Source organism: Lissotriton helveticus, chromosome 3_1 (assembly GCF_964261635.1).
Source record: "Lissotriton helveticus chromosome 3_1, aLisHel1.1, whole genome shotgun sequence".
NCBI lineage: Eukaryota > Metazoa > Chordata > Amphibia > Caudata > Salamandridae > Lissotriton > Lissotriton helveticus.
In genome coordinates this window covers 1,073,043,393-1,073,060,810 of record NC_136061.1, presented here as the reverse complement: position 1 = coordinate 1,073,060,810, position 17,418 = coordinate 1,073,043,393, and the positions used below count along the sequence as shown (strand labels likewise).

The following is a 17,418-nucleotide window of genomic DNA, read 5'->3' as shown; positions in this document are numbered from 1 at the left end:
TTTCAGCTTGACCACAGCGGAGGGATTGGTCATTTCCCTGGCTGGACCTCCTGAGTGGGCATGGACTTTTTGTAGTAGTGCACACAGGAAGTTCTGCCAAGGTGTGTAGGGCTGCCCCATGGAACTTTTACCCTAATGATTTTATGGCTTTTATGGCCTTGTGAGGCCGAAATAAAGTATCTCTTGTCCTATTGGTTAGGAATGGGAATAGATTTACCCCATACACAGGCCGATGCAAGTCATAAATGTGGTACCCACAGTACTCTCCTTGTGACACTTTCTGGATGTGATGAATTACAGCAAAGGACTGGATCTACTGTCTTTGGCCTAAGAATACCCCTGAAGACTGGACCTACTCTCACTCTTGTACCCAGGATAAAGAATGAAACTCCAAGGGTCATAAGGCTGAACTCCTGTTCAGTTACTGGAACACCAAAAACTACAAGAGGCCTATCCTGAAATTGCCAGCTGACCAGTTCCAATTGGTCCTGACCTGAACCCTGCTGCTGGCCTCTGTTGGTGTGAGTCTTGACCATCAAGTGCTGTTATAAGGGTGCTGGACCCTTGCCTGTAGTCAAAGTGTACTTCTAACATGTCTTGAAACCTAAGACTTAGACATGATTTCCCCTTAAAGGTCACCAGAGAACTGTGACAAAAATGCCAAGGACGATATATGACGGTGGGTTACTCCTGAACTAAAGATTCAGATTTCTTCCACTTGGAGGTTTTCCACAACAGCAGATTCAAATCAGCAGGACCTCAAGGAGAAAGTATGTTAAGTATGGAGGCCTCTTTGGCTACAGCCTGCAGGTTTGGCGGATGGAGAAATTTGAGCTCCAAAAAGTGAGAATGTCAAAAGATAGAAATCTTCACTGAGCAACTGCACCAAACGTATCCAGCCCACAAGGGACTTTCTCTGAGTGCAAAATTCTAATTTCCTCATCTCTAAGCTTTCTGGACAAATGTGAACAGCTTCACCTAGACTTTTCCCACAGGTTAAGCAACAACATGGTGCCCTCTTTGGCCACAGCCTGATGCCTCACCCCACTGCTAAATTTTGACTTCTATTTTTAAGACTAAGTTCAAAGATTACACTTTTGACTGGTCAAACCTGGTTTCTGTATTCAACCAGGGATCTATTGCGGTCGGCGCTAATTTGTGCGTTAAGTAACGGCCAAGTGCAACCAGATGACTGCGGTTGGCACGTAACCCTTTTTGCCACTTTATTGATCTTTAAAAATGTTTAATTTATATCTATGGTTTCCCTTATTGGATTTGTTGTTTGATGTTGTTTTTATTTATTAATATGTAGTATATTTTTCTAAATTTGTTTGGCATTTTTCTTGTTGTGTTTTGACTTCATTACTGTTTTGGTACTGCATATGTACTTTACATATTGCATCGAAGTTAAGCCTGCCTGCTCTGCATCATAGGTACCAGGGGTTTGAGCTCAGGTTGATTTAGTGAAGTTAGTGGTTCACCCTGACAAGTGTTGTAGTCATTACTTGAAGTGGGTATTCATCACCCTAGCTAATACTCTAATTTCTTACAGCAGGGGTAAGCTTTAACCTTAGATTTAACTATAAGGTAAGTAGAAGATTAGGATTTGCATTGGTTTTGGTATGGGATAGGTTTAGCCTTAGTTTTAGTCAGAAGCTTAGAATAAGATGATAGGTTTGGCTAAGTGTGAACACTACTGTATGGGAAAATGTAACGTTTAAGTTTAGTTTTAAATTTAGGAGTAGATCAAGGTAAAGTTTCAGATTTTAGAATTACTATTTAGGTTTTTATTTTAGTGTATAAGTTTGGGTTTACGTTTAGCGCACTTACGTTTGTACTTAGCTTATAAAACACAGTGATATTCTCAGGAGTGGTATTCTCAGTAGAGGTATTCTCTGCATTCAGCATAATGGATTCCTCGTGGTGGTTGGTGAAATTGTTGCCATGACGTAGATGAAACTAGATTAAACGGTTACCCTTTACAATTCACCTGAAATCATTGTGTAAAATACAGGAAAACTTTTTGCTTTGAAGAAAATTTTATAAAAGGGCACCTTTTGGTTTAGGTAGAATTGAGTAGAAAATGCATGTTATCTGCTTTATTCGTTTGCTTCTTTATGTGACCCAAAAATGTTGCATGCAGTTTGCACCGGCAGACGATTTTATAGGCTCCCACATGTTATCACAGTTTGCTTACTGCTGCCATATGCTGCTGCTACCTGCTTTCACCTTGTACCACTGTCACCTGCCCTCTTCAAATGGTCTGCCATCTTCTAAATAGCTCATATATTGGACATCATAGACATCATAGCTTTTTTGGAGGTAAAATTAGAAATCTTTCACATTCTAAAATAAGTTGCATTTATTGGATTTTGCTGAATAATTCTCAACACAAAAAGCCCCATTACTCCTCCCAATCACTGGAGAAAAAAAGGATGTCTTCCTCTAAAGGAAATGCATGATAACAGGTACTCAGGAGATTATTGGCTAAAAGAAGAAAGACAACGCAAAGCCTAAGGGGCAGATTTACAAGAACTGGTGCATCCCTGCACATTAGCAGGGATGCTCCAGTTAAAATGCAACACGTAAAAAAAACCTTGTGCCAACATGGATGTGCTGCATTTACAATGCGGCATACCGTGGCACAAGGATAGACAGATGCGTGATGCATCTGTTGGCGTAAAGGTGATGCAGTGCTGGAGTTGTGTCGCAGGCGCAAGGCAACTCCAGCACAGCTCAGGGGCGGCCTATACTTGCTGTTCTGCGTCACTTCTTACACCTGCTTCAAGCAGGCATAAGGTTTTGGTGCAGCGGTGTCGTAAAAGGGGCTCAGTGAAATCTTGTAGATTTCACTGTGTCACTTTTATGAGGCTTCCTTGCGACAGAAAGCCCACCCTGCATAAATTATACCTGACACAGGTATAATGTAACATAGGGCTTTACAACCTGATGCATCTCCCTAAATGCATCCCATTGTAAATTTATCGCATTGTTTGCGACGCTACTGCATCACAGAAGTGACGCAACAGCAGCGTAAATGTGTCGCAAGGGGCTTGTAAATCTGCCTCCAAATTTATATAGAAGTGCATGCCTCCGTATTCAGGAAATCAAAAAATATATTGCAAAACCATTTACAAAATACAACTACAATATACATTCGAAGAAAGATCCAGGGAGTGGGCAGTCAAAGCCACTGTACTACTCTGCTCCAAACAGAATCTTGTTGCCTTTAACTTGAAAACAAATGAATGGAAGCAATTTTACAAAAACATTGGAATCTAGTGCCACGTCGAAAAGAATCTCAGAAGCACCCATAAAAATATTTCTTTTTAGGCTTCAATTTAGTTTCACTCAAAAGTCTTGAAATTAATTGCCAAACTCGAACTCGTGTCCTATCAAAACACTAAACTATGAAGTCCTTATCCCACACAAAAAGTCAAAGCAAAAGTCTTACTTCCACCCGTATGCAGCTTAAATTACATCACAAAAGAAGGGCAGCACACCAGGAGGCTCAAATACTGCAGGTTAGATAATGGTATCTGCTATTGCTCTTTCTGCTTTCTGTCTCTCTCCCATCCTTCCTCCTCTCTTACTTTTTCTGACCAATGCCCTTTCTCGAAACTATACCCTACCTGAACTCTAATAACCTCTTCTCCTTCTTGCCATTGCTGAACAGAAGGCTCTTCCTGTGCCCATGTTAATCCATCCACCTGACCGTCGTTTTCCCATATGTAACAGTCATTCTCCTAACTATTATGAAAATGCCCTTGGACTAAATCTGTCCTTCAACATGTGGTCCCTTAAGCAGAATAGCAAATAAAGAGAGGAAACAACCACTAACAGCATCTGAGAAGAGACACAAAACATATGAATCTCCTCCACATTTTCCAGCAAATAAAAATACCCAATGGGAAGTACATTCTATTTATACTCCTGCAAGACATCTAGGCTGTCAAGGATGCTACAGTAGCAATCAATGTAAATGTTAAACAATCAAGAAAGACCAGCATGTTATGACAATCAATATAAGTGTTGCGAGACACCTAATCTCAGATCAAGAGTAATAAAAGAAGACACAAAACCTCTTATTGCATTGTCCCAGTGAATGGCAGAACCACTTCTAAAGTAGAAAAACACTCTTTATACAGCAATCTGGGTATTATTGATGTTTCAACAGGGGCTGACTAAGACGAATGTGATAAATATATATTGAAACTCATCCCTGAAATCCTGCATCTAAAATGTGTCCAACCTTTTGAAGTGGATATATGCATTTGACAAGGGAGTAGGCAGAAAATAAAAATTAAACCCACACTTTGAACCATACCTCAAATCACACTGAGCCTGCAAAGCCAGCGAACCCGACCCTCCTTGGAAGAGTTTCATTCAAACTTTCTTTCTTCTCTCAACCATCTTACCTATCCATCCTCTCACCTTTCCATCTATTCATTCATCATCCTGCTCTTCCTTTCATTTTTGTATCCACTCACACATTCAACTAAACTTACTTCAATCCCTCTATCCTTTCACTGTTTCATGTATACATTCAATCTTGCACCTATCACTGTAACTCTGTATCTATCCATCTTTCTACCCATCAATCCTATGTCTCTTCCTTTCTCATCTCACACTTGTTCATTCTACCATTCACTCAGACTGCTACTAAGCCATCCTTTCACTCTTCAGTCCATGCTTTCACCTTTCTGATATTAGTCTTTTAAACCTTCCATTTATCATTTTATCTTTGCATGTTGTACATTGTTTCACCCTCCTATCAAGTCATTCACCCTGCCTTCCGTTAACCTATTCACCCTACCTTTCACATTTCCTTGGTTCTTCCCTTTCATGTTTTCTTCCTTTCGGTCACCCTTCTCTTTCTTTATTTTCCATTTGCATCTACTCCTCTTTCTTCTCCCCTTCTACTTTTACATTTTGTTTTTATCTCTATCACTTACACTTTCCATTTTTCTATATCTGTGGTTACCTATTTTCATAATTTCCTTTTCTGCTTTCTTCACTGTGCCGGTCAGCCGAATTACGCTGCACCCTGACATAACATTTCCTAAGGGTGATATTTATGACCGTTTACCGGTAAACATGCAGACACAAGTGGCACATAAATAATTAATATTTTAAAGGGAGTGTGTTCAGCAGCCCATGGGGCCCACTGACACCCCGCTTAAGCTGCTAAAAGCAGTGGTTCGCCGAGCCACTGCCATTTGAAATCTGTCAAAACCACTCACCAGTGCAACAAAGCCTATCTACAATATCTTCAAAATACTAGGATACTAGTAGCAGTCCATAAAAACTCTCGGAAATTAAACTGACCTCAGAAAAATTAGATGTGTCTTTGGACATCATGCACTCTAGTGAACTCTCCGCCACCCACCAATACGAATATGTTTGGCTTTCTGTATGACGTGCCTCCTACAATTAGAGAGAAGCCACAAATCTCACACATATAGTGCAAACAACTTAATTATGTAGTTATGGTAATTGCTAAATTGTACAACAATCTAGCTATTACCTCGCGTTTGAGAACATTTACCTTAAGAAATTATGGGCCTCATTTACAATATTTTGACGCACATCAGCGCAGCAAGCCTTCCTGCTGTGCGTCAAAATAAAAGGGCAGAAACGCGACAAGATACGGTGCATTCCTGTCCTTCTCCCCTGCGCCCGTGCACAAACAGCAGCCGTGGACCAGCACAGATACCCATGTATCATTTTGCAAGGGGGCCTGTTCTGAGGAGAAGATTGTTTTTGTGGAGAAAGATACACCTTCCTGCACAAAAACAATTATTAAAGGCATTTTCCTCTTTCTATGAGTGCTGCAGAATGCACCATAGAAGAGGAAAACATTAGTAGAAATTAAAGTATTTCCACTCGTTGCACCTCCTTACGCCTCCCCTTGGTTGGAGTAGGATTCTAACGCATTCCCTGATTTACAAAATGTTGTAAATCTGGGAATGTGTCACTTTGTATGGATGTTGCGAGGTAACACCCACAGCAACACCCATGGAACGCCCCTTTCATGAAGAGTAATGCGTGAAAGGAAAAAATATTTACAAGGCCATGAAAAGTCTTGCAGGGTGACTTTAAATGGCCTTTCTAAATATGGGGAAGCTCATTGCGCTGCCGGTGCATCAATAAAAGTGACGCACCAGTGGCGCAATGGGCTTGTAAATAAGCCCCTATATTCACATTATACATACTTCTGTGTCTAAAGCACTCACAGTAATCCACCTTCCAGAACATTGCAGGACACTTCCTGCTGGTCTTCTGATATGAATTATAGTAATGTTGCTGAAAGGTATGAAGAAACCTTACTCACTTTGACTTGTTATCTGATTTATTACCCGTTAACAAACATAGGGGTATATTAGCAAGAACCTCGTTAAAATGATCGCAGTATTAGCGGAAGGAAACTGCCGCTAAAATGGCGATAATGGGCTTGCTAATATGCGTTATAGAATTCCAATAGAAGCCCAGTTCAGATGTGCAGGACATCTAACCTGGGCTTCTATTGGAACTCTATAACGCATATTAGCAAGCCCATTATCGCCGCTTTAGCGGCAGTTTCCTGCCGCTAAAACGGCAATAATTTTAACGAGATTCTTCCTAATATGCCCCATATTTCTTTCAATAGTGCAGTAATATAGAACAAAGTACTTAAACTACAGCCTTTCACTATTTTTTAACTAATTGTACTTGTTTTCCAAGTTTCCCAAGTATTTACATTACTGTTTCTCTTTCTCAATATCATGATTTAGGAAAGAAAAAGTGTTTTTTAGAGACAGTGTCTGCATCCAAAAGTATAACCTCAGTTTTTTTTTACCTCACTATGACCATTGAGAAAAGTAAGTTTGTGATTTCTTTCTTTCTACAAGGCTTGTAAATATAAAGTCATTTGTATTGTTCCTGCCAAGTCGTGAGAATTTCCAACGTTACAGTAAAAGTTTTGTATGACATATCTTATCTATTCCCTACGTTTTTATGCAACCTATTCATGAAAACCCATAGAAAAACACACTGATGAGATCAAATTAATTCAATAAAAAAATGTATTCTTTATTCTTTTGGTTTGTTTGTAATGTTATTTACTGTTATTTCGGGTAATAGTAGCATTTTCCTGCATGCAATTCACTAACACACTACAAGTCAATAGTTGTCATAAAAGGAGTCTAAGTTTAATGTTCATTGTGTAAGAAACAGAACATGACCCAACATGGTTGTTTATGTGAATTCACGCCTGTTCTCCTGGAAAACTTTGTAGACCCCACATTCCCTTCGAACAGTTCCGGTGCAGCATGAATCATCAAGAGTAGAAATAACTCAGGCAAACAAACCCTGACAGATTACTGATTTTATAAATAAAAAAAATATTTGAAATGTCTGATGCAGGCATAGCTAAAAAATGAAATAAAATAAAACTTTGCCTTTCCTCGGTAATAAAGAATATTCCAAAATAAGTGTCTTGTGGCCACCATTTTGCATACATCTTTTAGCAACAAATCTGTCCAACTATTTTGTAAAGTCTAAAACCCTCAATTCACTGTGCTCTGTAACCCTTTATCTTCTCATACTCTGTGAAGTTCGTCAATGTAAAGTAACAAAAGTGAAAGTGACATCAGCCTGAAGTTAATTTTAATTTCCTATCTTATGTACAAAATGCAGAAAAGTAAAATAAAATGAATATTTACAGTATTTATATTTTCTTAGAAAAATCTAACCATATCTTTTCGAGCAGTGTCAAAAATGTCCATTGAAGCCTGGCAGTACTGCCAAATGATGCAACATATCAAATAAAAATAAAACTTGAAAGTAAAGTAGCAGCAATCTATTGCTTAATGACATGAAGAACTTAGATTGTGTTGACCAATTTGTCTTACTTTACCACTGACGTATGGCTTCCCATATCAAAGATTTCTCAACAGTGGAAGAAACAGAACACAGCAGCACAGGCAATATAAACATGCATTTGTGACAGCGTCCAAACTATTTATATTGTTACAGAATATATAGTATTGTTGAAAGCTTGCAAACTACACATATTGTGGTACATATTTGATGCAACATGTACTGTGCTCAGGCCATTATCTTTTTATCAAACATCCACCACAGAGTAAAACAACTATTTACACAATGTGAATTAGATTTTCTGAGCGTGGCAGTCAAATATTAGCTTTGCTGACAGCTATTGATGGCTAAACAATACTGCAGGATGATGTAGAACGTTTTTGGAGGGGTTTGTTTTGGTCAATTGATTAAAAGGAAGGTTAATGAAGTATTTTCTTTTCTACAGAAGAGCACTTGAGAAAGTTCCTAATGTTTGCTTCAAGAACCTGGAATGAAGTTTTTCGCTCGTTGGGGGTTTTCCTAATTGGCTTAAAAAATCTGTCTGTTTCCTGCACACGGTCTGTGTGGGCATTGCAGGCACATTGAGAATCATGTGGATGCGACAACATTACAAGTTAAGCACCTCAACAATTTCGTGTCACCCCTGAAACACTGACGAAGTTACAAACCTGTTGTTTTTTGTGATTTTGTGGTTTTTCATGCATGACCTATGAGTCCAGCATGCTTTCATGCAAATCAGCTTTTCTATAAGTCTTTTAGAGAAAGATATCACAGAACACCTGGTCCTCTTACCTTTTATGTAGTAGGCAACCCCGCCCCTTCCCGAACATAAAACCCATTTACAAAAATAGTCACATATAATAAACAACCTATGAATTAAAAAAATGATGGATCCGATCAACATAGATTTTGTAAACGTATGGCAAATATGGCAGTTGAAATGCAAACAGTGGATACATTTGATACAGATATTGTACTAAAGTGTTTCAACACACAAAAAAGTATAGTTTTGTATCCCTTTAACTGGTCCCCACAGTTTGAGTAGTCATTCCGACTCTCCTTTTCAGCAGTGTCAGCTGGAAGGGCAAACAGTACTCTCCAGGCAAGTGTATCACCCTTTTTTTCTTTGAGTAATTCCCCGACGAGAGGTCACTGTCTTATTATAGGCACTGACTATAAGTACATATTTATAATAACTGTCAGTTTGGCATAGCTCTCCTAAAGGAGTCCTGTTGACACACATATGTCACTCACACAGGCTGTAAACAATTTGTCACACAAACTGATTTTTTGTTTACATGCTATTTTCTGTTATGTCTAACATCTTTGCCTTTGTCTTCTCTTTCTGATTTGTCTTTTTCATGCTTCTCTTTGTCTGGCTTTGTTACACTGTCATAGGAAGGAGGAGAGGCAGTGGAAGGAGTCATGTCCATTTTCTCTGTTGTAGAGTTTCCATTTAGCCTGTCACTAAGAAGATCCTTTTTTGTAATTGAGCTGTCCCCACCTTTGCTTTTATCCTTGCTGTGCATAAATGAAGCTCGCTTGACTGTTTTCCTCAAAAGGTAGCGTCGGTAACAGCGCTGAATAACAATAGCAGATAGCTCCTCTTGTTTCCGTCGTAGAGTTGATGTAATTGGTTCATAGGATACTTTTGAAGGATTGGATGCCATAAATCGTTCTTCCATTGGCTGACGTAAAGCATCCATTTCATCGCCTTCACCCAAAACACGCTTTGTAAAAGCAAATAGGATGTCAAGGCAATGAATTCTGTCACCACTTACCATGGGTAAGTCCATTGCTATGAGCTGCACTTTGTTTGGCTTTGCTATGCGGAGAGGAGGATCCAATGCATCTGCAAAATTTGTCAAATTACTAAATTCTATGAACTGGCTTGCGCTTGGATCAAACTTTTCCCAGACTTCATAGAACATCTCAAAATCATCCTCACCCAAGGGTTCAGCACTTTCTTCGGTAGCAACACTGAAGTTCTCCAATATAACAGCAATGTACATGTTAACAACAACTAAAAATGATATGATTATGTAACTGACAAAGAAGAAAATCCCAACTGAAGGATTTCCACAGTCTCCTTTTACAGTGCTACTTCCGGGGTGAGGCACTGTTGGGTCACAATCTGGTGGCCCACTGTTGAGAATTGGGTTCAACAAGCCATCCCAGCCAGCAGATGTGGTGATCATAAACAGGCAGATCATACTATTGCCAAAAGTTTCAAAGTTATACATGTCATCGATTCCTGATTCTCTCTTTACATAGGCAAAGTTGGACATTCCAAATATCGCATAGATGAACATCACCAGGAAAAGCAAGAGGCCAATGTTAAACAATGCAGGAAGTGACATCATCAAAGCAAAGAGAAGTGTGCGTATTCCCTTGGCACCTTTAATGAGTCGCAAAATTCGACCAATCCTGGCAAGTCGTATCACTCTGAACAAGGTTGGTGAAACAAAGTATTTTTCAATAATTTCAGATAGAAACATACCTAGAAAGAAAGAAAGAAAGAAAGAAAGACTGTGAAAAAGGTTGCATTGGTTTAAAGTATTCAATGTGTTTGCAGTACGTTTGCATCTGTGAGCTTTTAATCTCACAATAATAACAAAACGCTGCATTATTCAAATATCTAGCAATTGTGTATCAATCATAGAAGTAAAAAGCAGAAGAAGATATCTTTCAAGATAGAAATGGCGCTGCCTGCTTGAAATATCTATCTATATGCATGACATGATAACTCATTTTAAAGAAGTACTTGCCACACTTTTATAATTACTCTGATGTTTTCACCTATAGAAATGTTTAGAAAATAAAATAATCTTTTAATAGATTCAGGGCATTAATCACATTCCTTTTTAAGGAGACATGATATAGTTCACAGCAACAATTTACTATTTGTGAACAATTACACATATTTGGTATTTCAGAGCATTCCACAGCAACATGCATTCAGAGGGCACTTGGAAATGTGAAATAAAGCATAAAACTAACTATTACAAATATATCCATTGTACTTTTGACAGTGTGACAGTACTCTGAAAAAAAGAGTGTCTAAGGCAATGGAATATTGTTGAACATGGACGTTAACACATTGTAATTAAATATTTACAATGGATTACTGATTTAAAGTTAAATATGTTTGCCATATAAGATTTGAAAAATGCAATGGATATCCATTTGAATATTTTTGAACTGTTGATTTTTCCCTTTGAGAATCTTGTACATACCTACGATGGAAAGAATCACAACCACAAAATCAAAAACATTCCAACCAATGGTGAAGTAATAATGGCGTAGTGAGATCAACTTGAGCACGCATTCTCCAGTGAAAAGGATAATGAAGACCATGTTAATATTGTATAAATTGTTCTCCATATCTTTACTCTGGTCATCCGTTTCTATCATCATCGTTACCATGTTAAGGCAAATAAGAACCATGATGGTGATGTCAAATGCTTGCTGTGTCGCAAAATCAAAGACAGCACCTTGGAATTTATTCTGAAAAATACAACAAAAATGTTATTTATTTTTCTACATGCAAATTTTACAGACAATTTATTTTTCTTGTTTTAAAATAGGTTTTGAGTATCTATTGGTCTTTTATTTTCAAAACAAAACTGTATGCAAGGTCAAATGTATTGCAAGTAGACGAAGAGCCTGATTACGATATTGTAGGATTGGTTACTCTGTCACATTAGTGAGGGAAATATAAATCCAACTATATCTTATGGGATTTATATTTTGGTAGACAGGATATCCGCCACTGTTATGATGGAGTAACCCACCCGCCAAGATTGTGATCAGGCCCAAAGTTCTTAAGTCAAAAAATATATGTGGTCTCATTTCTAGCTTTAGTCCAAAAGAACGTTAGTTAAAAAAGAGGAAACATTCCAATGCAATAAGCATTCGTTGTACCCTTATTGTAATCATGTCTAACAATTTACCAGAGCAAAGCCTCACAGGTGAACTTAAGCATGGTGGGCCTGTAGTGTTCCTCTGGATCATTCATTTACATTTTAGCATGTTTTCAGCTAGTATTTGCATTAATTCCATGTTGCAAGAAATTGCATTTACTTTCAAAAGAATATTAACATTAAACATATTGTTTTGCTTTACTTTTTAGAACCTTCAAGAATTGTTGCAAAGAAGAAATATAGATTTAGGGAGATTTTTTCTAAATGTGAAATGTCCTGTCTAAAAACATATTTTTTTCACTTTTGCACCTTTTGCACATTTTGCCTATAGTCTTGGTCTTATAAGAATTTAAAATGTCCGGAAGGGTGACTTTATGATTTATTTTTAGGTTTTGTTGATATTAGCTTGATACTTTTAGACCATTTCTATTGCAGTCTGCTTTCATTGCAAATATTAATAATGTTTCTGTGTGTTTTTTTTTAATATTTCTTTTTATTATTCAGAAATCAACAAAATACAAACACAACAATTGCATTGGGAATAAGTCGACATTAATACAAAGTGCTAGGAGCAGAGGACGTCTCGCAAACAGGATAGAAAACAGTATAGTAAAAACTTGGAATCAAGGGGAATCCAGAGCATCCGAGTCAGTTCGCCTGGCTGGGGGAACGCAAATATCTCCCCAATATACATTCCACGGCCCCCATATCTTCGTCCATTTCTCGGGGCAGCCCCTCGCTACATACACCGCACGCTCCCTGAACATACACCAGTCGAGATCCTGGGCCCATTTGGCACGTCGTGGCAACTGAGCGGCACCCCATAATTGCGCTATGTTGCGCTTGGCAACCATACAGGCCAGTGTAACCCATTGCTTTAGATATTGATTAAGGTCTGTGGGCTCCCAAACGTTTAAGAGACACCTACGCGCTTCCAAGCGCACCTCACAACCCAGAACAATCCGCAGAGTCTCATGTATGTCGCGCCAATAGGCCTGGATGCTATCGCAATGCCACAAAATGTGAAGGAATGTAGCAATCTCTCCACAGCCCTTCTTGCATTCACCATTCGTACCCCATCCCATCTTCACCAGCCCAGGACCAGTCACATAAGACCTATGCAAAATCTTCAACTGTACAAAGCTCAATCTCAGCTGCACCGCCACTACCTTGGGGGAGGAGACCGCCTCAACCCAGTCTTCATCATCCATCTCTAACCCATCCGCAATCCAAGCCTCCCTGAGAGACCTCAGTGGGTCATCCATGTGATTAATCAGCTTACGATAAATCAGGGAAATGGTTTTTACAGGTAGATGCCCATCCAACACACGATCTTCAAGGGGAGAGGCATCGGGGAGGGAGTCTCCCAACGAAATATGGGACAAAAGGGCATGCTTGACTTGTAAATAGCGGAAGCATTCCTTGGCGTGAAGGTGGTGACTCCCCTGAAGTGCCTCAAAAGTCAGTACCTCCCCCTTCCCCCAGACATCTTTTATTTGACTAAGTCCAATCAACTCCCACTTGTCGAAACCTTTGGTGGTCCACAAGTTACCCAGTTTGGCTGAGCTAAAGAGAGGGGTCGCGACTCGCGAGGGTCAGTCTCCCTTCCCAGCCCAGGTTCCTATTAACCGCATGCCAAACTCTTATTGCGTGCGAGGTGGGACCCGTAAGAGAAAATCGCCCCGGCCGATTATACAGAGCCCGAAGAAGGTCTCCCCCAGGGGACTGGCTACGATCCATAGCGTACCCGGGGTCTCCGGGCAGGCCATAAACTATCTGATTAATAGCTGCTAACTGGGAGGCCCAATAATATTTTCTCACATCGGGAAGACCAATACCGCCGTCATACCAGGCCAGAGTGAGCTTAGCGTAGGCAATACGGGGTCTACCTCCTCATAGGAGGAGTCTCTGAAGCGCCTCAACTTCCTTAAAGTACTTGGTAGGCACCGGGTCCATGGCATTTTGGAGAACGTACAGAAAGCGCAGAGGGGCTAACATTTTGAAAAGAACCGATCTGCCCAAAAGTGACAAGGGCAACGCCCTCCAACGCTCAACATCAGCGCGCAATCTAACCAGCGGTGGTAGCAAATTCTCAGCATATCTCGTCTTGGCGTCCAAAGCAATATAGATACCCAGATACACAAAGCCTTTGGTAGTCAACTGAAGAGGGCAGTTCTGCGGGACCACCGGACAATACCAACATCACTGACTTAGACCAATTAATAGCAAAGCCCGAGAACTCACAGAACACTCTGAGAATATCGAGAAAGACATCCAACAAGGACCTAGGCGTGGAGAGATAGAGAAGCACATCATCAGCATAGAGAGAAATCTTATCCTCTCACTCAGGGGACCACCGCAAGCCATGTACCATCCTTTCCCATCTGATCCAAGCCGCCAGTGGCTCTAGCGCCAACGCAAACAGAAGGGGTGAAAGTGCACATCCCTGTCGCGTCCCCCTCTCTAATTCAAAATCACAGGATTGACAATTGTTCACTATCACGCGGGCCAAAGGAGCAGCATAGAGTAAACGTATCCATCCAATAAATTCGGGCCCGAAGCCCAATTTCTCCAACACAGCAAATAGATATGACCATTCAATTCGGTCAAAGGCCATGGTGGCATCGAGAGACACCAATACGGCAGGTTGCGACAGGACGCGGGCTCTACCTAAAACACCATGCAAACGTCGAAGATTGAGTGCGGTGTTACGGCGTGGCATAAAGCCCGACTTATCCGGGTGCACCAAAGTAGAGATCACCTTGACCAACCTGATCACCAGCAATTTGGCCAATATCTTAGGCTCTGCATTGAGCAGGGAGATAGGCCGATAGGAAGAGGGGGAGGCACGGGGCTTACCCAGCTTATGAATCACAACAATATTGGCGATACGCTGATCATAAGGGAGGATGCCGACTTCCCTACTTTTAAAAAACATGGCTCTCAAATGCGGTGCTATTTTCTGAGCATTCAATTTATAGAGTTCAATGGGAATACCATTGGGACCCGTAGCTTTCCCTGAATTAATGCACCCAATGGCTCCCCCAATTTCGTCATCAGTAATCGCGGAATCCATATATTTACGGTCATCATCAGACAATTTAGGCATAATTATATCCAGAATCATCTCAGCGTGCTCAAGATCATCGTGTACATCCGACGAAGACTAGACATTCTTGTAATAGGAACCAAAGGAGTCAGCAATCAACTGAGGGTCTGTCAAAGTCTCAGGACCATCACCTTCAAGCTCAGGGACCAACCAAGACGCGCGATCTCCCCGCTCCAGCCAAGCTATAAGCTTACCGGCCCTATCGCCATGTTCGTAGACTCTACTCTGGACCTCATTATGCTGCGTTACAGCCGACTCTCTAGACAACCCATGATACTCATCTTGTTTGAGACACAGCTGATGCCGGTTCTCAACAGTTGCGCTAGCTGCGGCTCGCTTTTCCAAGCGGATGATCTCCGTTTCAGCAGCAGTGATGTCCGCCAAACGCCCTTTTTTCTTACCAGCAATGAGAGACAACGCCTCACCACGCAAGACCACATTATAAGCCTCCTACAAAGTTTGGGCCGATTCCACTGTTCCCCGATTGTGCTGGAAATAACGCTTGGAAGCACCACACAATTCCTTCTTAATAACAGGGTCCCGAAGATGCCAGGCATTAATGGGTGCAATTCTACCTACCATAGGCTGCCCCATCTCCACTCGGACCCAAACTGGGGAATGATCAGATATACCCCTACCCAGGTGACGTGCCTCCTGCACAGTGTCAACCATTGCAGCGGGCAACATAATGTAGTCAAGTTGTGACATAGAACCGTGTGCAGCCGAGAGATGAGTATAACTCCTAAGAGTAGGATTTAAAAGGCGCCAAACATCGACCAGACCCAGAGAGTCCAGAAACTCAGAAAGCCACTGACGGGCCGGGGAAACATCCTTGGTGGGACACGGTCCAGGTTGCCATCCAACACACTATTGAAGTCACCACCCAAGATCAGAAGGCCAAGTGGGAGCGAAAGGAAGATATTAGCAAGATCCTTAAAAGTGTCAGATTGCAGGGCCGGGGGAACATAAATAGACAGGAAAGTAACCAATTTACCCCCGATCCTCCCACACACTCCCACATATCTACCTCTCTGGTCCGACCATGTAGCCTGCACATCAAACAGAAGGGCCCTCCTCAGCAAGATCCCAACACCCCGTGAACCTGTCGTAAACCCGGCATGTGCAATTAATTTATAGCCCCCTCTATGAAGGGCCATACAGCGATTGCCTACAAGGTGAGTCTCCTGGAGAAGTACCACATCCGGTGAGTGACGCCTGATAAATTGGCTGACCATGCCCCTCTTGATTTTGTCTCCCAAACCATTTACGTTCCAACTCAGCACCCGAATCCCCGATCCCAGAGTAGAGCTAGACATTCACCCCACTCCCTCACGCACGCGCACATCATTCAACACCCAATGCAATATGAAATGAAACTGAAAACAAAGGCTAAAGAACAACCCTCCTCCCCAACTCAGAAGACCTCCCCCTCCCTGCATCCCTGCATCAGGACTACGCCCCAACCCCAACTCGCAGTGTGTCCGCGAGGCCTGCAGAATGGTGTCTCGGTCCCGAAAGTTCAAAACTCTCGCAATCATGGGCCTAGGCAACGCACCCACTTTCGGCGGTCCGCCTGGCACTCTATGCGCTCTTTCCACCATGAAGAACTTGCTGAGGCCCTTAGGTTTCAGGTGATTGAGAATCAGGTCCTCAACGAACAGATCAGGCGTGCGCGACTCCGCATTTTCGGGAACACCCAAAATGCGAACGTTGTTGCGACGATTGCGACCCTCATAATCGTCAAGGAGCCTTCTGGTTTCCTCCCGCGTCGCCTGTAATGCCCGGACTTCTCTCTGTAGCTCGGCGGTATCATCGACCAGGCTCGAAGTTCGGATGTCGAGGGATTTAACTTTTTCGCTAGTCTTAGCGTGATCCGTGCGCAAAAGGTTAAAGTCAATCTTAACCGAGTCCAATTTGGTGTCGAGCGCATCCATTCTAGTCACCATAGATGTCTCAATTCTAGTGACAACCTCCATTATGTCCTGTAAAGAAGGCTCGGAGCCGGCACTCAGCGAGGTGGTCCCGGTAACTGGAAGTTGTTTCTGGTCGCCTGGGGACCCTTTGGGGAGAGTATACTTGTCCAATTTATTGGACTTGACAGATCTCTGGACCCTGCCACCCCTGACAGAAGATTTCTCTGAGTCCGCACTAGCTGCCATGACGGGCGACCTCCGTAGATTCAGGCAACTAGGCAATCGATGTGCTAGGATACACCTCCGACAACTCTTCACACGTCCACGTAGCCCCAGGGACCGAGCCACGAGCAGTCGTATCAGGCTGAGGAAAGTTACATAAGAGGTGCCCAGCCACTAAAGGCCCGCCCAAGGAGTGGTTCCAGGAGGGGGCACCACTTCCGGTAGACACTGCCGCTGTTGTCGCATTAGGTCCCAGCCACCTCTGACACCAGAGTCCGCAGCCTCAACGACGGGAAGGCCCAAAACTTTGGACGATGAATTGAGGGGGTAGAAATGCACCCTTCAAGTCGCAATTTCACCAGGACGCAGCAATACTATTCCCCCATCGAAA

The 17,418-nt window shown here is 41.8% G+C and overlaps 1 protein-coding gene across 2 annotated transcripts in view; it reads right to left on the bottom strand.

Annotated features, from left to right (window-relative positions):
* Nucleotides 1-7,046: 7,046 nt before the first annotated feature.
* LOC144823278 (sodium channel protein type 2 subunit alpha-like) overlaps nt 7,047-17,418 on the bottom strand; it is an 859,818-nt gene continuing 849,446 nt past the window's right edge. For both annotated transcript variants that reach the window (XM_078681635.1, XM_078681634.1), the window contains exons 26-27: nt 11,097-11,367; nt 7,047-10,360 (exon numbers count right to left, since the gene is read on the bottom strand). In XM_078681635.1, the coding sequence (XP_078537761.1) occupies nt 9,162-10,360; nt 11,097-11,367 (1,470 nt within the window). In that variant the 3' untranslated portion in view covers nt 7,047-9,161. The remainder of the gene's footprint in view (nt 10,361-11,096; nt 11,368-17,418) is intronic.